At 39.7% G+C, this 23,303-nt stretch overlaps 1 protein-coding gene across 1 annotated transcript in view; it reads left to right on the top strand.

Annotated features, from left to right (window-relative positions):
• The first annotated feature begins 2,814 nt into the window (after nucleotides 1-2,814).
• The window catches only part of ush2a (Usher syndrome 2A (autosomal recessive, mild)), a 197,405-nt gene continuing 176,916 nt past the window's right edge, over nucleotides 2,815-23,303 (top strand). Inside the window, exons 1-5 of the mRNA XM_051379326.1 lie at nucleotides 2,815-3,347; nucleotides 3,884-4,663; nucleotides 5,346-5,560; nucleotides 5,783-6,001; nucleotides 10,328-10,496. Coding sequence (XP_051235286.1) covers nucleotides 4,046-4,663; nucleotides 5,346-5,560; nucleotides 5,783-6,001; nucleotides 10,328-10,496 — 1,221 coding nt within the window. The 5' untranslated portion in view covers nucleotides 2,815-3,347; nucleotides 3,884-4,045. The remainder of the gene's footprint in view (nucleotides 3,348-3,883; nucleotides 4,664-5,345; nucleotides 5,561-5,782; nucleotides 6,002-10,327; nucleotides 10,497-23,303) is intronic.

Genomic DNA, 23,303 nt, shown 5'->3' with positions numbered 1-23,303 from the left:
AACATTTCCACATGGACAACCTAATATTGTTTTTTGCTAAAAAAAACCACATAGCCCAACCATCAATTTATTCCACTTTTCCTAATCAGCAGCGAGGCCAAGGATGTCTCCATACATATTCATGGTGCTCTGGAGACTCAGAGAGAGGGTACATTTACAGCCTACATTTACCATATTACCCTTAATGGTATTAGACCAGGAAACACAATTTAACCAAATATAAGTCATACATAAGTAATTTAGAAAATGAGACAATATTAATTGTGCGATCGTCATCCAGTTTTAATCCCGTTTGTGTGATAGCACTTCAATCTGTGGAATTGAATGCGCCTGGCAGAATAAATTAGTACAATCAATGTATGACTACATTCTCCGTCATGTGGACACACTCTGTGAAAATCTATGCAAATGTCTTATGAGGAGAGGATAAGAGAAACTCTTCTTAGCTAACAAAGCTCTTGATGATCATAGCCTATCTGACACAGTGGTGGGATGTCATTTTCATCCTCTCAGAGGAAAAGAAAGGAGAAAAAGGAAGAGAATATGATGAGGGATACTAAAAGAGATGGTTTTAAACTCTTTTCTGGGTGAATGTGTCACTATCTACTATGTCACTAACTGTTTTTCTTGATGCCTTTAAGCATTATATCATTTAGTTGTCTACTGAAGAAAGCCAGGTAACTCACACATGTGCTATCATGACAGTTTTTCTATTTTCTTCAAATGTATGTAGATATAATACGCAGTATTTGACAGAAACCATTATTTTTTAAACAAATATTTCAATATCAAGTTCATAGTTTTCCTCTTCCACTATCCATTTTCTCCTTCCTCCCTCCTTTCAGTTTCATTCTCCTCCTTCATCCACTTTCTACTTCCTCTTCTCTCCTTCCCTCTTTTGCTTACTGCCTTCTCCGCCCCTTTCCTCTCTACCTCTATCCTAGCCCCTAGCCACCTCCCCTCTCCTCCTCTCCCCTCCCTTTGCTCTCTCTGCCTGGTATTGATTAGAAGGCGAACCTCTAATCTCCTTAAGGTCATTAGGAACACTTAATTAAAACCTAGTTAGAACGCCTTTGTTCAACCAAAGCAAATTGCAGCTGTTCAAATGCGATTAGTATGATAACGTACAAACTTGTCGGCTGGGAAAAATATAAGAGAGGGTCTTTTTTGTGGTAGAAATGTTTACACAATTTAAATGCAGAGCGCTTAAACACACAGTGGAAGTCTAAACTACTGTATACTTGAGCTAGTGCTTCTGCTGTGTGAGTGTGTGTGTGTATGTGTGTGTGTGTGTTGGGGGATTGTTTATATTTTACAAGTGGATGTTCAGCTTTTTGAAAGTAGAAGATTTATGCATGTAACTGGCTTAAGTTAATGTAAGAAAAATGTAAAAATACATTAGGCCTGAAGGAAAACAAAGAAACAGGTATCCATGTTTATGAAAATGTATCCCGATCTGTATATCACATCATATTATATAATATCATATCAATAAAATTAAAATACAATCTGTCAAAGATTCAGTCTGTAATCTTCTGCATACGGACAGTATTAGTCCATATACAAACCTATCCCCACCTGGGATACTACTGCTGTTTTTATGCATTTATTCCAATGCTGGCTTAGGTTACCTGAAAAAAAAAGGTAAACATACAATTTAGAACATTTGAATAAATTGGTTGTTTTATAGGCCTGAAGTAAAACAAAGAAATAGGCAAAAATGCATACAGGGTTTCATCACAGGCACATAATATAATTTGTAATTAATAGTTAATTGTTACCAAGGTCCAATTAATAGCACACATAGCAGTGCATCCCTGGTGACTGCCATTAAATTGCTGACAGGGAAAGACACCTTGCCAGCTCCTTTGCCTCTTCTTTAATTCCTGCAAGTTAAAGGGCCTCCTTTAACATCATCCTCTATTTCAGGTTTTATTTATTAAGTTACTATATGCTATGTACACATACCATGAGGAAATACTGAGCATGGAATGACATTTAAGCTCTGCTGCCCCATCCTTCTTTTTAAAAACTGATATTTTGCTGACTCCTGGTAATTTCCCATAAGTGTGTCTAATTGTATGTGTAAATGTTTTATTAATCGTGGTTTTAATTAATACATATACCCTTACTTGTCTTTTAATGGATTATATTATATTATATTTTCTGTCTGTTGCTTTAATGTCCTTTCATGGATTTTCTTTCATCTGTTTTTGCGGAGTAAAGAGGGTTCTTGTTTCTCAGTGTCTCTGCAGCTCTCTCTCTCTCTCTCTCTCTCTCTCTCCAACACACACACAAACAAACAAACACAAACACACACAAACAAATAAAACAAAGAAATGGGATCTATGCCTTTGTGTAATTTGTTTGTATGTTTTAGTTTGATAACTTATTACTTATTTAACATTAAACGTTCTTACTTATTGTTTGTAGTGGACACATAGAGCATAAATACATTTTAAGTGATTCTCTCCGCATTCTCTAAATGAATGATTTCAATCAATGCACACATCCATCCTTCCCATGCATCCATGTGTGTTGGATTGTTATTGGATGTCACCCTTAAATGGCGATGTAGTATTTTTCATATTATTTTTATTTTGATTTTTTTTTATATTTTATAAATTTGACTCAAAGTCCATCTGATGATTTCCTCCTCACACGCACTATGGCCGCGCGGATCACGGTTGCCTAGCGACGGCAGTAGCGTTCCTCTTTTCCCTGAGAGCCACTTGTCTGAAATGCAGACGCAACCCACGTAGGTGGGGGGTAAAGCATTACTACCAGGCAGGGGGTAATTAGGCTATTTAAATCGCATATTAATGCCTTGCTGTCACAGACAATCTTTAGTGTTGTGTAACAGATACAAAACGGATATGTCGCACTGTTTGTGCCCCCAGGGGTCTCAAGTTTCCGTTACTTGGTTCTCAACTGTGTAACGCTGCATCATCGTTACTTTGTGCCCAATATCCTGCCGCCTCGAGCGCTGCTGTCCAGATGGCGTCTCGCGGTAATCTCCTTACCGCCGCGTGCCGCATGTTCTTCTGAATGAGGGAGGTAAGACAGAGGGGGGAAAAGAGGAGCTTTGTCAAGTTCAGTTGTGGTGTCATTCAGTTTTTTTTTTCTGTCAAAGTGTGGACTAGGACGACGGAAAACATAATGTTTGGAAAGGACTATTTTTTCTACTGGAGCCGTGTCTGCTGTCGCTGACAGAGAGACAGACAGGTGTGTGGGAAAATACAGGTAGCTTGTTTTGCTCGACTCATGCCAGAGCAACAAGTTGAATGTATCTAGACGCTGCACTTGTGATGGGGATAGAGCTTTGTGCTGGGACTCTACAACGACAGGTAACCACAAGGAGCTACCAGATATTTTAGCATGTTACAATATCTGCATAGATTTACAAATTTGTACGGCATATAGCACCCGTTATTAGATACACCGTGAGCTTTCCTGTTTTTTAACGGACACAGCAGGCAACAGGGTCCAAGTAATTCAACACTAGAGATGACTGCACTGCTGGCCTCTTTTTGTGTGTCAAAATGTGAAATTGAAGCTGATAAGTATTGTAATGAAGAGAGCTTTGGCCTAAGCCTCAATTTCCAACAAACTTATGTGAAAACCTGTTCAGTTGGATAAAAACCTGGAGGCCAGATGCCAGAGGAAAAAGGGCATGTTTAATTCAATGGAAAATGAAGAAAAGGGGAAAGCAATGTAGCAGTATCAGTTGAGCTGTGCCTCCATCAAGCTGTACATGATAGTGTAGGCTTTGGCTAGGGAATAGCCTGCATGGCATTTCACTCTCCTCAGATTTGTCTCATGTTGGATTTTGGTCTGACCACGTCTCTCTTTCCTTCTCTCCTTCTCTCTTTTCCCTCTCTAGATTGTGAAATCCTACCTATCATGTGAAGGCTTTGGTTGTGGTTTGTGTGTGGGTGTGTGTGCCAGGGACAGAGACAGTGTAACAGAGAGCTAAGCTTCGTAGCCTCACCCTTGGGGCACTGGCCTGTAAAAAATGTCCCTGTAACCCTGGAACCATGAAACCATGACAGTCATCACTTATTCAAGCGCTGCTGGAAGGCTTCCGAAAAAAATCCAGGTTCTTGAACATCCCTCTGCCTGCGGGAATGTTCCAGAACCCATTTCCGAGATTCTAGAACCTCAGACCATGCTGGACCACTCTGAGAATCCGATTCGGGAACCTTGTGGGGTCAAAGGCCAGAGATGGATTGATGACGAGACAGGAGCAAAGGGAGAGAAAGCGAGAAGTAAGAGACAAACATGGACGAGAGGAGTCAGCAGAGAGAGGATGGATGGAGGAAGGAGAGAGGAGCAGTGTAACTTAAGGAATAAATGCAACAAGGAAGTTAGAAAAAACCTAAAAAGTGGGAGGGCATGTGTGGAAGGAACGCTCAAGAGCAAGACAGATGTCTCGGAGATCCTGTCAGTTGCAGAAACACAAGGTGAAATCAAGCGAAAGGAGCAAGGGATGGGTAAAAAGAAGAGGTGGCCTGTTTTTATCTGGCCATTTCATCTGAGAAACATCACTGAAGGAGAAGTGAAGAGAGGGAAAAACATGATGAAAGGGATGAGGCGACATAACATCTTCCTCTGGTTAATTCTCCTCCTCTTCAGCCTGTGTCCAATACCTGCTTCATCACAGGTAAGAGTGGCTTTCGAGAGCCAGTTGTAATTTCTGATCCAAAGACTGTGGAATAGTGATTGTTAAACAGACAGTGTACTGTGTATGAATTATTTAATAACTATTAAATAGGCCTTTTCCTCAGCAGATGTTTTGACTTGTCATTGTAGGAAAATCACAGGTGTTACTTAAACCATTAACAATGGTTCTGTTCTATTCAAGTGTCCCAGTAACTCATGACAGTGTGACAGTGATCCAGGACCTTGAAACTGAAGCAGCTAAATGGGATTCAGGCATCATTAATTTTATTATTTATGCCTGTGCTTTTCCTACTGTGACATGTCAAAATGTCTTTGGTGAAAGTGGCCTACTGGAAACTTCAAATTAATTAATGTCCATAAAACAGATATCTCCAAATGTAGTCTGTTTTCTCACAAAGTTATTGATGTTTTCTTTGAAAATACTAATATATTTTAAATGTACTGTATACATAACAAAATAAGCTATAGTATATGATAACCCTATTCTGTAACCCATTTTATAACACTTTGAATTAGATTCTCCAAATTGCTAAAAAATATCTTTATAGGTTGTTATTGTATCCTATAATGTCAAAGGCTGGTGCCGCCACAAATAAGTAAAAGTGGCAAGAGACCCAGATTAAATTGAATGATAATACTTGTTAAACCGTCTTCATTCTTAGGGACATTTCCCGCGAATGGAGAACATTGCTGCCTTCAAACCTGTGTCCACCTCCCCGGCTCGTTCCACCTGTGGAGTTCCAGAGCGGCGCAGCTACTGTCAGACACCGTCCTCCCAGTCTGAGCTGATGACATGTTATCAGGCCTTCTGTGTCCAGGAGTGTCCCTATAGATCCTCCACTCCTCCGTATGCCCCACTGCTACTGCCTGCACACAGGTAGGTGATTTATAATAATGTTATTAAGGTATATGGAAAAAAGGAAACATGCTGACTGTATTCTGTGATTGTCAACTTTACTAATAAAATAAGTTTAGTGACACCATAAGAGTTCTCTTGTAATAGAATATCTTGGCATGTGGCATATATTAAGGGATGAAAAACATTTTGAATGTCCTTTTTCAGACAGAATATTGACATATTTAAACCTTATTCCACCAGGGGTACCTGTGTAACAGAAGACATTAATGACACTCGTCCTGGGACTCGGACAGAGACTGGAACCACTTCCAGTTCAGAGGGGGCTTCTGGTAGGTCCAGTAGTGTGCTGTTTCGGCCAGTCCAGGATGGATGTCTGGTCTCTCCCCCCTCACAGAGTCTCGGAGCACTGGGCTCCCTCACTCTGGCATTGTGGATAAAGCCAAGCTCACCGGGGGAGATGTGAGTTTGATTTTTGTAATTTCTAAAAAATGAGATTAATAAGTCAGTTGTAATCAGCAGTCATTTCCATTTGCTTTTACTGTGCTTTACAAAAGATGCTGATGTTGGATCTTAGCTAGCTATTTCTCTCTGGGGAGTCCAGTAAACTCCATGCAGACAGAAGTACATTTTAGGCATCTTTTTTTTATTTAATATCCTGTGGAAAAAAAGCAAAGGTCAGATATGGAGCCATTATTGTAGCAAAACTATTTATAAATGTGAGTGGAGAGATCTGTATATACGTACTGAGATTTGTGAATGTGTACAGGAATCTGCAAATGTGTGTTCAAATTGGCAAGTGGGTTGAGATTTGTAAATATATTGAGATTTGTAAATGTGTAGATATACATATTAATGAATGACAAGTCCAAGTATTTGCTCCAACACCTGAAATGCAGACAATTAATTGGTTACGACTCAGGCAGGACTCTCAATTGGCTCTCTTTATACACAAGACTTTTGGTACACTTCTGCCGTGGCAGAGATCTGCAAATGCGTATGGCGATTTGTGCGTGTGAGGAACGATTTGTCTGAATACAGATTTGTAGATTTTTTACACATTTTACATCTGATTACGTACACACAGATTTTTAAAACACATTTGCAGATTCCTGTACACATTCACAAATCTCAGTACATATTTACAGATTATTTTACACATTTACAAATCTGATTATGCACACATAGATTGAGTTACAGTTACACAACTCGCCACTTACATCTGTAAATAGTTTTGCTACAATAATGGCTTGACCAATAAGAGCACTAAAAAACATCATGTTACTTCTAGCAGGCTTTGTTGATACTTTATTGGTTAGGAAACTGCTCTAACAGTTGTACATGCTGTGTCTCATTCAGCTATGCTCTTCGGGTACCCAAAAACTGACTGGAGCCAGTGAAAATAGTCTTTTTTAAGTAAAAAGGCATATCAACATTTGGCAAAGAACAGACAGTCAGACAAGGTAAAAACCACACCAAGCCAAACCAGCCATTCACTACCTTCTGCCTACCTCTACAGGCAGAAGGTAGTGAATGGCTGGTGGGCAGGTAAAGAAAGGAATGATTGACAAAGCAAGGTTATTTTATACAACACAGTGAGTATCTGTAAATAAATAAACAATGCACATTACCCAAACAAATCAAGAAACGAAGGGTTAGTCTGTTTACCTTTTATGTAGTCTAAATGTTTGTTACACATTTTACAATAATTTAAAGATGAGGTTTATTTGTTGTCCATCTGTCTCACAGTGACATTAAAAGTACTGGCTCCGGTTTGATGCCCAGAGCGGTTTCCCATTGTGACCATGTCCTCTCTATAACATATAGTTCTTAATTCCCTTGTTTCCAGGTAAAGTGCTGTCGTTTTTCAAGTTAGAGGTCTTGTTGAAATTCTACTTGGTGTGAGAAGGTGGAAAAGTGAAAAGAAATGCAGCAAAAAAAAAGAAATGTGGTATTATTCTCATGTACAGTATCAGAGTAGTCCAACATTATCCTGTGCCACTGTGAAATACATATAGCTCCCTGCTGCAAACACGCTACTGCTGTGATGTCTAGTCAAATGTCTGCTCTGATATCTAATATAATTTTCAAACATGGGGGAGGGGGTAAAAGTCTACAGATATTGATCTAATAACAGGGAGCAACCAGGTCAGGTCTGGTCAGGTCAGTATCACTATCAGGAAATGTTAGCCAACAACTTGCTGTCATGTCCTACTTAGACATGTTGTGTGTGAGAGACAGGGGATGAGAGTGTGCTGGTATGTTTCAGGCAGAGCTGGTATAGTGCAGAGTTACACACACTCAGATCAGCTTGCAATCACGCACAACCGCTCCAACACACACACACAAAGCACATGCACACACACTAAGATCAGTTAGATTTGCTTGGCAACCCTATCTCCTCCAGCATACAGCAACACTTAAAGTAGATTGCTCAAACAACATTGGATGCGTTGTCGTGAAACTAAAAATAGGCTAAACAGATATGACATTTTGCTTTGTATTTGCTGGTTTAGGATTTGTTGCTAAAATGTAGTTAGTAAAAGAGTAATGTGCTGATTTACCTTGTTTGACTTTTGACATAAAAGGATCAAAACCGAGAATTAGAAATATCATTTTTTATATACCAGGCATTCTTCTTTCTTGTCAAAATGTGGCGCTTACATTACCAACTTAATATCCAACTTGACGGCCAAAATTTAGGTATGTTATACTCGTAGCCGCTAACTTCAAGCAGATAAGAAATTGGCTTCAGAGGTCTGGTTAAACTCACTTCTGTCCATCTCCACATGCCCGGATTTCTTTTCATTTTCAGACTTAAGTCCCAGTTGAAACTGACTCAAGTGACATCACTTAAGGCAATTTATCAAACTTCACACAGCTCCCTCAGGAGACAAAAGGTTTTATATATCTTTTCTCACATATGCAGTAGACCTCCTAAAGACCTGTAAACATGTGTCAATCATGTGTAAAATATGTGAAGTTAATGTAACTGTACCCCTTTGACAGATTAGCTAAATTACTTTAGCAGTTAAGTTATATTGATTTTATTAGACTGTCTTTTAATATGATCAGAAATGGTTGGCTGTATATGGATAAACAAGGACAGGCTTGGTGAGAAAATAATTTCATGTTTGTGGATTAAACAAACATTTTAAATAAGCTGGTTTTGTTGGGCTTTCATGAGATAAAGTCTGTCAACATTCACATATTGCACAATGTGCTGAAAAGATAAACGTGACAACGTGATAACTTTGCAGTAGTGACAGGTCTGAAGAACGACCTAGAGCAAGACTAGACAGGTTGCATGTGTATTTTAGTAACTCTCTTGATGTTCAGTTTAAATGTTGCTGTCAGTAAAGTTTAAGAATCGGACAGAGATCAAATCACTCCTTTAAGTTTCATGCTGTGATTTTGTTTGTGAATTTGTCTGTCTGGGGATTCAGATGACAGACAAGTCTTGTTGTCTTGGTCTGCCGAACATGACACCTGTATGGCTGAATGCATCTGAATGGAAGTAATATCTCCCCCCCGTCTCTCCTGCTTTCCCTCTCTCACTCGCTTTCTTTTGCTGTCGTTGGCTATCAGTCTTTTGTTGTAGAGACGATCATGGCTGCCATCAAAGAAGCCAGATGAAAGGAGGTCTCTATCTTCACCTCTGTCCATCTCTCCTCACCCCTCTCTCTTTGTCTCTCCCTCTCTCTGTGATTTCACATCCCTCCCCTCATCTGAACAATGAACAGAGCCAGCCACCTGTTCTTACCAACCGTAGTTGTTACTGTAGCATGACTTCACTTCCAGAAACTGATTATGAAGTCATGTTTATGTTGTTCAAGGATTCTGATTTACTTTAGTTACATGCACTTGACTTTTCCTATGTGGATATATCATAATTATCACAGATGAAGGAAAGCCTTATTCGGTGTTGTTCTTTATTGACAAAAAAAACCCCAACTCTTTTCCCAAACCGTCACCTTACTTTGTCATAACAACATATGAAATACATTATAGCTGAAATAGATAAGACGACAGAAAATATATCAACTATGCAATTTTTACAATCATTAACTGCTGAAGTAAGCATACAGTTTTCAAGCGATGCCAAAATTTTACTGGTTACAGCCCTCAAATGTGGGTATTTTTTGGTTCTGTACACTTTGAATATATTCAGATTTGAACTGAATTGTCACTATTTTCTGACATTTTATAGACCAAAGTATGCAGATTAATCAGTAATGGTTAGTAGCAGCCTTGAATTAAATCAGGATTGTTACGTATAAATCAAAAAGCTAAAGCACTTCAGTCTGGTAAAAAATTGTTTAGTTGTTGTAGGTAGCCAACTTACTTACTTCTTGCACTTATTATCTTCATTGTACAGGTGCACACACACATGCATGTGCAGACATACATACATACATATGGTCTTTCTCTCATGCATACATCTATCTGTGATTTATGGGGTATGCGGCTCTGGGTTCATAAAAGCCATGATTTCCCATAAAATGTCAGTGAAGGTGGTTAATATGACACGTGGAGGGTGTGTGTGTCTGCACCCAGTGTAGCAGCTGAAAGCTAGCAGTCGTGTAAAATATTGATATTCCATGTGTAAATGTCAGAATGAGAGACTACGTGTAGTGGCGCTCAACTCCACCGGTTTAGAGTCCACTCTTCCTTCTGTTAAGTTATAACAGCTGATCACTGCCAAATATTCAAATGGCCTGTCTAGTCTATTGCTGCTGAAATAATTGTGTTCTTTCTTACATATGTGTGTGTTTTTGTTTCCTTCAGGATGCTACTGGAGAAGAACTCAGGGGCGCGGCTGTTTTTTTCTGTGACCGCGTCTGAGCAGGCAGTCACCCTGCGGTATGGTCAGTACAGCAGTCAGACTCTGCAGACTGTCAACTTCAGAACTGAGGGGAGGCTTACACTGGACAGGTGGACACACCTAGTTCTGCAGGTAACAAATCTCAAGGGTTTACGGGATCCTGATGGTAGCTTGACTGCCCTGCTAAACATGCCATAGTCGGTCACTATGAGACGCACATGATTATAAACATGTGTGTATGTACATCCATTGTTTGTGTGCATTAAATTCATCATTCTACCTTAGAAGTAAAGTATTTCTGATTCCTATTAGTAGCACCATCAGGATTGTATTTAACTGTTGCCGTAATGGTTGTAAAAGCAGACTGGTCTCTTTTCTGTCTCTCACTCTTCTTCTTTGTCTGTGTTTCTCTTTCATTCTCTGTCCATCTTTTTCTCCTCTCTTTGAGCTAGTGGTAATTATACTAGCAAACATCTGCTTTGGCACAGCTGCTGGGGTCAGGGTACAAACACATTACATCAGACACACATACACAGATAACATTTCAAAATGTCCTGTATGGAAAACTAGCTGCAGAGCCCCAGGAACTGTTTTAATTTTACTTATTTTATCTGTCCAGGTCTGTGGTTATTTTCTATGGTTTTCTGTGTAAAATACAGAAATTGATGTTTTCTTTCTCTAAGGTTGTTTAATTTTGTTGCTTGGATGTGTTTCTAATTGGTGGTTGTTTTCAGATTTGTATAGATAACATAGTATTTTGTTAACTTTGTTATCTATTCAGGAGTTGTTGAGTCGAGTTGCGATCCCGTGAATACAATTTGGTACATTCAGTTTCAATATAAGAATGTAAGGATGATTATAACATAATTGTTTACAGAAATAAATCCTGTTCCAGAGTTGTGGATCAGTGATATTAGATTATTTTACAGCATCTGTTTGTGTTAGTATGGAGAACCTTGTTGCATGTTTAAAGGAATGCTAAACACAAAGATGAGAGTATTTACCTTTTCACCGAACCATAGAGAATTGCAGATGTGTTGAAGATGTCAATTTATGTGGTGTATATACTACAACAATGTATGTATTTGTGTTCTTTATTTTCCCTTTTTTGTTTCTTCAGAGCCAGTTGACCTAAGTGGCACATCAACTAGAAATTTTAGAAGGCATCAGAAGTCAGAAATACAAGGCCGTCATGGACAGAAAGAGGCATTCATTAGCTCTGATCATTCTGAAATGGCAGCAAGTGAAGTGGAGAGAGTCTTGAGGCCCCAAATGAATCCGTGTGTGTGTGTTTCTGGTCTGTTGAAGAGTATCATTTGACAGATTACTCCATTGGATAATCTTTCTCTTTCAGCATCTTTGAATAACACCAGGGCTAGTAGGGTAGAAAACACGGTCACCATGGCAAGCCTTATCACTAAGTGCTTAAGTTGTTTGTTTGTATACTTTTTTAAATTGCGTACATGCATGTTTGCATGGAAAGTTTTATTTGACCTGGCAAGAATTTAAATAGGTCATATTACAGATATTACATTTTGTTAACTGTTTGATTGCCAGTCCCTGACACATTTAGTTCTATCCCATTGCATTGATAATGGCATTAAATAACACTCAAATAAAATCCATGTCTTAGATGATAAAAAAAAGAAATAATTATAAAACAAACGTAATCGATTTTGCCTGGTGGGTGTTCAGCAGTTTGGATTTGGATTAAACGAGATCGAGCAAGTTAATTAATAAGATTGAGAGGTTTGTTAGCTGTATTTTTTGTTACTTTAGAGAGAACCAGTCTATCTGTTTTGCCCCTGCTTCCAGTTTTAATGCTAAGCTAAGCCAATCATCTTAAGACTCTAGCTCTATACTTAACGCACAGACATGAAAGTGGTATTATGTTTTTCATGTCACTTCCGGCAAGACAGTGTATAATAGAAATTCACAAAATGTAAGATACTAAAATATAAAAAAATATATTACTGACACGTTATAAAAAAGATATAAAAAAGTGGCCTTCCTTGACTAGTAGTCTATTGCAAATAAATAAGTAACCTGTTTTTCTTGTTATCATAAATTATTATTAATTTGTTTTGATTAAGTAACATTTTAAAATTATGTTTGCAGTAATTACTTTTTTTAATCTCTTAATCTCACTTCTTTATGATTTCTTTGCATTAATATCCTATTCTGTAATAAGTGCAGTATGTTTTTAAAAGAGAGAATGGAGGTTCCAAATGCAGGTAGATAAAGGAGTGTACTGCATATCAAAGGGAGTTTGATTTAAAGCGGTGATTCAAGGCTGGGGGGTAAGTGAGGAAGTTATACATGTTGACCACTACTTAAAATGTATTGTGCCTAGTTATGAAATACAACATGACAGTTTAACAGTTTACTGGCTGGCTGATTGGTGTTGATGCCTGGTTACAGTAATGTGGCAGTCAAACGTGTTGTTGGCTAAATGTAGTGTTGCTGATGGCTCAATTGCTAACAAGTGTACAGTATGTGTGTATGCCCTGTAGGGATCAGGTTTTTATATATATCTGTGTGCAGTATATGTGTGTTAAAAATCTCCATGTAGGCACTTAAAAGTGTATGGTTTGTAGATATTTTGCTTGTGTTGCACTACTTTGGCTTGGAAGTGTTTTAAAACTTTGTGTGTATGCGTTGTTTCATTCTTGTGAATCAGTCTGCCTTTCCTTTAATGGTATGATGATGTGATCTGCTTTGACCATTCAGAAGAATAACATAATCATCCTTGACACTCAAACAGCATTCGCATACTCCCATTCTCATGCATGCACACACACTTATCTGCTCGCTCTCTCGCTCATACACACGGATACACACTCACACACTCACAGTTCAGCTGTAATTTGTGGCAGACTTGTCAGCCACAATACAGACATTACCCTATGAAGGAGCTGGGTAATTTAGAAACCTTTCTTGCACACATACAAAGTACTAACATACACCTCTCTCTCTCTCTCTCTCTCTCTCTCTCTCACTCACTCACTCACTCACTCACTCACTCACTCACTCACCACTCACACACACACACCAGTCATCTGTCGGTTTGAAAAGATCAAAACACTGAAAAAGACAGTCAAAAGGAATACGGGTTTCCAAGTGCCAGGAGCAATTCACACACACGCACACATGTACACACACAGTGCCAGGAGCAAGGTGCTGTAGGGATGCTGGTGCTCCCTAGGTAGTTGTCTTATCTGATTATGGTAACGATGTAGTGACTAGTGGAGGAAAAGGTAGCCTAGGGGAGGGAGGGAGGGACTGGGAGAGGGGGAGAGATGGGGAAAGTGATGGAGGTGGCTTAGTGTAGTTAAGTGATGGTTACTTAAATCAGTTTACTGCACGACTCACTTTCCTGCACATATCTGCAGAATTTATTACTAATCAGTAGCGCTGTTTATACGCAGAAAATTATCTTTCCTACTGCTGTGGATGAAGGAGAGATGGATACAACTGGTGTTAAACTGGCTGATGATCTTCATGTAATTAACATAGCTTGCTTTCTTGGTGGGTGTTTTTCTTTGTCTGAAGTGCCTCATGATTGCATAAGAACAGCATTGGGTATTGACACCTTGGACTCTAGTTTTACAATTAGCTGCCTGCATTGTCCCCATTACCACTAAAATTGGAAGATGGAGACAAAATGTTGCATTGCTTTATATTAGTATATTAGTCTGTGTTGACTCTAAATAATTTTTTAATGAACTTGAGGATTTTCTTTTTGTGTGTGCATCTTCATTTTGCATTATAGTGAAAGGGGAAGCAACATAAAATCAGTATAAAAACCTGATTGTTGAAAATGTGCTGCAAGTCTTCCTAGTAGTAGGTGTCAGTATAAAGAGGTACAGAGAGATAAAGAGAAAAAAGTGGCGAAAAGAGACCGCAAAAGATGGAAAGACGAGAAAGGAAAAGAGTTTCACGATTTAAATAGCTTTGGAGTACTATCTTTTGGAGTACCAGTGATTGACTGTGTGCCTGGAGGACCCCCAGAGGGGTCCGTCTGTTAGTGCCTGAGCAAATCAGCATTATCGGATGAGGCAGTGGCAGGGACAGCCAGTCACACCGGTCCCATCACGACCCAACACGGTAGCATGAATGTTTAACACTAGTGTGTGTACACACACGTACACACACTCTCTTTCTTTCCCTTACTGTTAAACACATGAACATGCTACTGATGTACACACTGCCTCTACATACACACAGATAAACAGCTGGTTGCTTCTAACAGAATTGTTAGGAAAGGATGAAAAAAGAGGATGCATGGGTCAGTGTCTGTCATAGTGAACTGAGGTCAAGTGAAAATTATACACACACACACACACACACACACACACACACACACACACAAACACAAACACATTCATCTATGTATATATTGCAGGGAGTGAACATGTTGTTCCTATCTAATCTACAATTTGTTCTCTAGACCCTGACAGCTCATCTGCTTCACTACTCTGCTCTTAGACACTTAGGCTGCTAAAACCTCAACTGAATGCCATAATAAGCTTAATGAATGTTTTCATGCACAATTACACTGGAAGACTCTGGCCTGTGTGTCGTCTGTAGGACTGGTTTTGTCTTGGCAGAAGAACTACTCTTCCAACTGATCTGAAACCACCACAGTCTTTCCATCTCTCTTTCTTTCTTGCATAGATGCATGTGCACATGCCTCATCGCCCCGCTCTATCTGAGACCGTTTTTTGCCTTTCTTTCTTTGCTTTCCTCTTCTTTGTCCTTGGTCTGTTTCTCCTGCAGGCTCTGCTTTCTCTGCAGTCTTATTCTATTCTTTCCCCCCTCCTCTTTATCTTCCTTACTTCTCCTCACCTCTTTCTCTGTTTGTGACATATGCAGTAGCCGAAGTTGTGCTTAATAGTTTGTGTTTGCTGATTTCTGGCCAAAAGGCCAAATTGTGAGAAACACACGTGCAGACTCACAGCACACCATCTCATATGCGTATTCACGTGCTTTTCTCTCTGTCCCACCTGGAGTGACAAAGATAGATTGTGATACTGACTGAAAGCGAATGTGTATGTGTAAATGCATGTGCATGTGCATAGACCTTGTGTACATGCATGGAGGCACTTTTTGTGCATGTTTCTGCAGGCTCCTTGTGTATGTTTGTGTGCATGCATGTGCACTAAATACAAGTATATTCACGTGTGTATGTGTGCATGTGTGAAGGTGAGGCAAGGTTGTTTTGTAGGGGTGAAGCGGACACCTCTATGGTAGCCCTCTGCCTGCTGGCAGAGGAGGCAAAAGGGCACGAGACTGGCATCAATTACATAGTGAGAGAGGGGGAGAGAAAGGTGTGTGTATGTGTGATAGGGCTCAAGATTTTCTGTGTTTAAATTAATTAATTAATTTATTTTACATCACTGTTTGGTGCCAGTGTGCAGTCTGGTCCAGCTTGATAGTGAGAGCAAGGCACTAACATAGTCAGGGTTAGGGGTTTCATTCCCACTGGAGCTCTGAGATATGAGTGCTAAAAATGTATGCAGCAAGGGTGCTGCAAGGTGCTTTGAATAAAAGGATCCACCAAAGAGCATATGTAATGTTAACCTGCCCTTTCTAGACGTATCCACGGTAAAGTAGAGGTTGCATGGCATAGGTTAGTAACCCTATGAAGAGCAAAAAGAATGTAACAAATAACCAGCATACTATAAAGTAGATGCTTAACGGTGGATATCAAACTAATATTCCTGCCTTGTGGAAAAGTTCTGCAGTGACCTGAAACTGAGACCGGAACCTGGCTTGTACCTGTGTCTTTAAGACCTAACCTGACTTAACCAGACTGGTACTGCCAAATTTGAGATCCAAACCCAACCTGACATCTGAAGCGATAATTTGTTTTCCTACTTCCAACTGGGCATTTACTGTATATCTCCTGACAACATATTGACATTTTAAAATGAATTGAGTATTGGCCATGTTGTGTTAGATCCACATTACATACAGTTTCTTTGTTAATGTCATTGCTAAAATTCTATGTTTCAGCAAAGTTACATTCATTCAGTCATGTCATTACCTAATGGGAAATAATTAGAAGTTTACAGATTTTAGTGTGTGTGTGTGGGGGGGCATAAATGGTGTTGGATCAGTAAACGGTACCGGCTAATATCCAAAGTAAAACGTACAAGGTGGTAGGAACACTACAGTATTTGTCCATAGGTACTGCCAGAATCAATATAAAATTAAAGTTTCTTGTAGGGACTTTAAAGGTGTCAGAAGAGGAAGTCGGAGAGAAAATGCTGGATTGGTACATCCTTAGTGGGAGAGAAATTCCTTTATGAATTACATCTGAAAATAATCAAACTTGAATGTGACCAGAGCCAGAAACTTTAAGCAACACCATGGCCTAAAACCAACCTGAAACCTGATACCTCTTATACTGCTTCTACTACGTATGTCTGTCGGTTAGCAGAACTCTACCTGGTGCATCCAATCATTATTACTAAATCTTTCTGCATGTCTTGCCCCTCTTGCAGTATGATCTTGTATGTGCTCCTCCGCTCATGCAAGTCTCTGTTGTGTTAAATGGGAGCCGTCATTGCTTTCTGCTCAGAAAAAGTCTCAGAGACTTATGGTCTTTGTTAAGAGGTTGGTGTGTCACCTTATATATGTCCCCTCTCTTTCTTTCCCTCTCTTTATCTTTTGCTTCGCTTTTTTTTCTTGAAGATGATTTTCTCTTTTCCCTGTCTCTCTCTCTCTCTCTCTCTCTCTCTCTGCCTCGTCTATCTCTCATTTCCTCCCTCCTTTCATTGCCCCCACCTCTACCTTCTTTGCCCTTCCCTCTTTCCCTTTCATTTTCCTCACACACACACACTCTCTCTCCCCCTCTCCATCTCCCTGGGGACAATTTTCTTTTCTTAAATAAACTGTCATAGCTAGTGTTAAAATATGGGCCTTACATGGGGTGAGCGCGGCAAGGCAAAGGCATGGGGCCCTGGGCTGGTATAAAACATGGATAATATGCTGTGAGAGGTAATTGTATCTTTTAGCGCTGAGATGAGTAGAACAAATGCGTCTCCTCTCCATCCTCTCTCTCTCTTTTTCTCCCTCTCTCTTCCTCTCTCTATTTCTTTTCCTCCTCTCCCTATCACTTCCTTGACACACTGCAGCCGTGCTAATATGATAGAGAGAATATTGGCTGTACATCAGAGCTGCTAACAGTTCATAGTGGGTAAGGGCAAGTACGTATAGAGGGGGGAGAGGCTTGGAGGGTGAATAACAAGGAGAGGCAGAGAGATAACGAGAGAGAGAGAGAGAGAGAGAGAGAGAGAGAGAGAGAGAGAGAGAGGAAAAGGTGACAGTATGCCTGGAGATGCAAAAGTGGAAAATCTGGGGATGCATAAAGACACATTACACTTTATTATATCATTTTACCCACTTTGGCTTGCTTGTGGAGGGCAGGAATATCTGGGAATACCCAGCAAGCTGTTTCCCTAAATCTTCTTTGAGGTAATCTTGGTTAATTGTAAATCTATCAAGCTGAGATCATCGACCTTAAGATGGTTTTGGAAAACAGGGCCTGGATCTGTCTCTTAAATAGGGTTGAGCAAATACTCGGCGGAAACAACTATCTGGAACAGATGGGAACTTTTTCTGTGATCATCGGTGTAAAACGTGTCAATATCCCTACTTATAAATATAGCAACTCGTGTGTGATCAAAACACAAATATAGCAACTTATGATTAAGTGAGCTTTTTGGGGCTATTGCTTCTACAGAATAACATCACTGCCACATTTGTAGCAGATTTCAATTGCACCAGTGGTAATGTCAACAAACAACTTTGCCTTAGACAACCATAATAGGAGCAATTTTGCACCATTGTTTTATTTTCCATTTCCTCTTCTCTTCAACATCTCTCTTGTTGTTCCTCTTCCTGTCCCAACTTATTTTGTCTATTCCATTTACATAAATATTATTCAAATAATTTAGTTCCACATCACCCCCCTTGTCTCCCTTTACAATTTTGACAAGACTAACCTCCCTTCCCCCACATGCTTTACCCATTGCCTTCTTTCCTTTTCAGTCTTCATCCAGTGTCTTCTTGCATTTCTTTTACTTGACAGTTGATAGTTCAGAGACAGAAAATGAGGGGAGAGAGAAAAGACTAGAATCAAACTGGGGACGTTGTGGTTATGTGGTATGCATTCATATTGCCCCTTCCTTTTTCCCCACAATGAATTCAATTCTTCCTTATCAAGAACCATCTTAACACATCACCTCGCTTGCTATCGTTGTACACTTTACAAAATATCTCCTGTGTCACTCTGTCTTTTCCTTGTATCCTGCCTTTTCTTTTATAAACAAACTCTTCACTCCAACCCCCGTTCATTGTGTTTCTCTTACTTTCTCTTCTTTCTTTCTACCTTTCCTTTCAAACTCCTTTTCTGTCCCTCCCCCCAATGACAGCTTCACTGGCTGTGGAATGAGGTGTGTTATCAGTGAGTGGCATGTCAGTCACAGGGCAACACATCCGGAGGAGAGCGGTTGCGTGGAGAGAGTTTGGTGAGGCTGGGACGCGTGGGGGCAGAGACGGGGAGTCAGGGATTAGAGGAGGTTAAAAGGAGAGGAAGAGATAGGTGAGGAAGAGCAGACAAGCATGAGAGGAGCAACAAGAGAGGGGAAGCTTTGAGAAAAGAAAACAAAAGATGGTTGAGTGGAGTTCGAGCTGGGAGGATGGGGGTGTGAAAAGTAAAGATGGAAGATTTAAAGAGGAGGAGTAGAGCAACTGTGAGTCTAGGATGTTAGAGAAGAGGAAATGGATTAAAAGATGATGAAAAGTTAATTTTATTGAATGTTGTCATAAAGGGCTTTACAATCTGCATAACACAGGACACTCTCTATCCTTAGATACTTACTTTTGATAAGGGAAAACGTACAGGGCAAAAATAGGAGCAACTTCAGGAAAAGCAACAGAGGTGGGATCCCTCTTTCAAGATGGACAGACGTGCAGTAAGTGTTGTATGTACAGAATAGACAGAAAAGCCAGTGATGAGAGGAAAGACAAACAGAAATTGACTGAAGTATCTAACAAGAGAGGAAAGAGAAACGAACAAGGGGATAGAGAATGTGAGAAGAAGGGATAAAGGGGTGGACTAGACAGAAAGAGAACTGAGAACATTGCCTTAATTGTTTTGCTCTCCTTTTTCTATGCCAACTGATTCAATTTGTTCTGTTGTGTCAATAAAAATGTAATTTTTAGAGAAGAGCAGAGGAGCTGATCAGAATGAAGTGAGTGAGAAAAATATGTGTGATGGGAGAAATGGCGTCTTCTGTGAGAAAGGTCACACATGGACAGCACAGTGTGTGTAAACTGGTGTGTTGCATCCATACACATAGCCACAAACAGCACACTTAACATTAAGCTCCTGCGTAGAGCCTTGCGATACTTAAGCACTTAACAGACTAATAGGACAGCAGTAAAATATGTATCTAGTGGTTGCCAGCATAAGTCATACTTTAGGTCCCTACTTTGACCTCAGGCTGTCAAGATAGCTCTTTTCCATGTATAGAAAATGTTGTATTTGTTAAGTCTGCAACATGTCAGATGTTTGGATAACACCTAGCAATTTAGGGTAATGACAATTATTTAGGTACATTTCTGTGTGCTGTGGTTATCATGTACCATGATGAATTGAAAAGCTTTAGTCTGCGGCTACAGCGTGACAGCTGTCTATCTGAAATGCCCCTACATTTTTATTATGGCAACAACGAGTTATTTGCTCCCAAACGGAGTTTTTGAAATAACAGCTTACAGGCTGTGACAGCCAAACAGTTCTATGTGTATGTGAAAGCTATATATCTGCTTACATTGCTGAGAATTTAACTTTCAAATGACACAGACAGAATATTCTGTCATGTCTTCCATATGGTAGTGATTCATGGGAAATTACCCAGGTCATCAGGAATTGTCGCTGTAGCCCACAGACACCTAATTCTTTACCATACCTATTCTTGTGGTTAGCTGTTAGCAATCTATCTCTCCTATGTACAAACTATCCTATTTTAATAAAGCAGGTAATCTGGCATACATTAGTCATACATTAGTTATACATAATGCAGAATTCTAGTAAGTGATGTATACAAGGTTTAAAAGCTGAAATTTAATTTATAACCTTTAGAGAGCAATACATTTTTAATATGTAAGATACTTCCATACAGCTGTTTGTTTTGTTTTTTTTTGCATGCTGGTTACAAAAGCAACTAAAGTGACAACTTTATTTCAAGTACTTAAATTACTTAAACTAATATTTATTCATATTTTCTCTACCACCTCTTACTTTTGTGGCCCACAGCTACAAAGTGAGTTTAGAAGAAACACTGCTGTCCACACTGTGTACTGAGCCATGGCTTGGCAGGAGTGTGAAAATCGAGAAGAGCTTTAGTCAAAATGCCAGTCTACAGATCACTAAAAGCTTTCCCACTCAGGGTTTCCCTGGGCTTTTAGAGAGGCTTAGGTGGTAACATTGCCAGTGGGGTGGGCTTTGCACAGGGAAAGGGTGCTTGAAACTCCCTAAGAGCACAGAAACCTTTAGGAACACAGTTGAAGGAAATTGTTTAATAAGGAAAGGAAAACAATGAAACTTGAAGAAGAAGAAATAAAATATTTTACAGTACATTTCATTTGATAGTCAGGTAAAACACCTGTAGCACTCCCTATAGGTGACGATAAGGTAAATTGACCAGTTTATAACTATCACAGAACAGAAAAGTCATCAAATAACTGTAGCTGAAATTGACATAATATGATACAATGTAGAAAAATGTCATGTAAAAATGCTGTTAGGGCCTGTTGTTAGTTTTAGGATAAATTGTGGCTTTGCAGGAATGTTGAAGGACCATAGGCAACCAGGCCAGGTACTAATGGAGCCATGAATGGTGGCAGGGAGCACAAGTGGTGCAGGGTTTAGATTCAATATCCAAGCTGACCCAGGATTGAACCTTGCTGAATCCGTCTTCCCTTCCAGTTTTAGCTTCAATCGTAACGTGACAGAGTGTCAAATTCAGATTGTAATATCAGTGAGTTTGCTAGAAAGAAGGGCAAAACAGCAGAAAAAAATAAACACCAGAACAGGTGTGTATGTAATTACTGTCCTGTAGCCTAGGTTTGCATGATTATGGAATTATTATGGACTTTTTATCTTAAGATTTTACTTTTTAGATATTGCAATCACAACTGTTGAAGCAAGATTTAACTTAAGCTTTGGTGTCATGGGTGCACCTTGCACATTATATAGATTATTATTGGGCATGTAGAATTAAATAAATTGATGTAACACCATTCATTGGTATTGAAAATTTAGCAGACACTTACATGATATATTGCCAAATTACACAATTATTAATCACATAATTAACTGCAGTTAGTGATCACTACTTGTGATTTCTAGCTCAGTGTATACCTGAAGAATACAATGATGGTACCTTAAACCATCATTACACAAAATGCATATTCTTTGTAAAAAAAAAGAAAAAAAGAAAAAAAAGAAAAGGGAAGCAGATAGGTACAGTTTAAAGTAGTAATTTCCTTTTCTCTGGACTTGGTGGCCACAGTCCAAAGGAGAATAGTTATGAAGAGTGAAGTATTATCTAACTCCTTTTCTTCTTTTTTTCCTCTGTTCTCAAAGAACTCTGAAGTTACACTGGCTAAAAGAGACAAAGAGAGGTAGCGGAAAGGAGGAGGTAAAAATACAGATGGATGGGGAAAGGGAAAAACGGAGGGAAAGTGTTTGTGAAAGCTAACAAAGGGGAATTGGCTGTGTTTCAAAAGGGCGCGTGGCGGCTAAGGAGGATGAAGCGCTTCAGGATTCATTTACATCAGGCCTGACAACTGCCTCACATCTCCCCAAGAGTCACACAGCTCTGGCTTAGAGATTCCTAAAGAGGGCCCTTCTTCTAGCTCCCTCTCTTACACCCGCTCTCTGACTTTTCTTTTTCTCCCTCCTGTCTCTTTTTTTCGCTTTCCTTTTTTTCTACTCTTATTCTCTCCTGCGCTCTCTCTTCTGCCCTCATGCGCTTGCCAGTCTTCAATCAGCCATCATGAAAGTGTCTGTCTGGGCGTCTTAACTATCCTCTGAGAGGCAGACACTTGTCTGGGCCTGCCTTCATCCCCTAAAGGCGTTTTTGACTTGGACTTATTTCCCTCCTCACACCTTTTCAACTTCCCTAAAGAGCTGACAACAAGTGAGAGCGACAGGGCAAGATAAACATGAGGGAAAGAGACAGGAAGAGAGATGAGAGGGGGAAGTTGTCGACTGAGAGGGAAGAGAAAGTAAAGATGGTTATGAAAAATAGGGAGAGAATGAAATGAGAATGAGAATGAAAAAAATGAATACGGAAAAAAGGTGAAGGAATCAAATGACCTCGTGAGGAAGGACAAAGCAAGGAGGACCAGAGCAGGAGAGAGGCAGGAAAGATGAAGAAGGAGAAGGAGAATTTAGTAAGACAGGGAGACTCATGTTTATCAGTTGTCCCACAGTGTGTTTCCCAAACAGATGGAGATGGGGTAAAGGGAGAAAGTAGGACAGGGCACGTTAAGTTTTTTTTTTTTTGTGGGTGGGGTGAGCCCCTCTTATATTCTTTTTACCTGGGTTTGAAGTGAGAGGCAGTTGCTCCTGCTTTGACGGTGTTGTCTGCTGTGCAGTTTTTAATATTCATGCAGCAGAAAGGAGTGGAGAGGAGATTTTTGGTCAAACAGAAAGCTAATTTGTGGCTGAGGCAGTTTAGCCTGAGGCTCTTTCTGCTACTGGGGAAATGAGCTGGAAGATTAGCTGTATGTATAATTCACACACACATGGTCACACTCACACACACACATACCCACATGCATAGATATGGAAAAACACACCAATGGTGTGTGCATATACTTTTGTAGATAGATGCACATATGCACACAAAGAGCAGCTGC

This window comes from Dicentrarchus labrax, unplaced genomic scaffold (assembly GCF_905237075.1).
Source record: "Dicentrarchus labrax unplaced genomic scaffold, dlabrax2021, whole genome shotgun sequence".
In the NCBI taxonomy this organism is placed as follows: Eukaryota; Metazoa; Chordata; class Actinopteri; family Moronidae; genus Dicentrarchus; species Dicentrarchus labrax.
The sequence above is the reverse complement of the archived record's forward strand: the minus strand, read 5'-3'. Positions and strand labels throughout refer to the sequence as shown.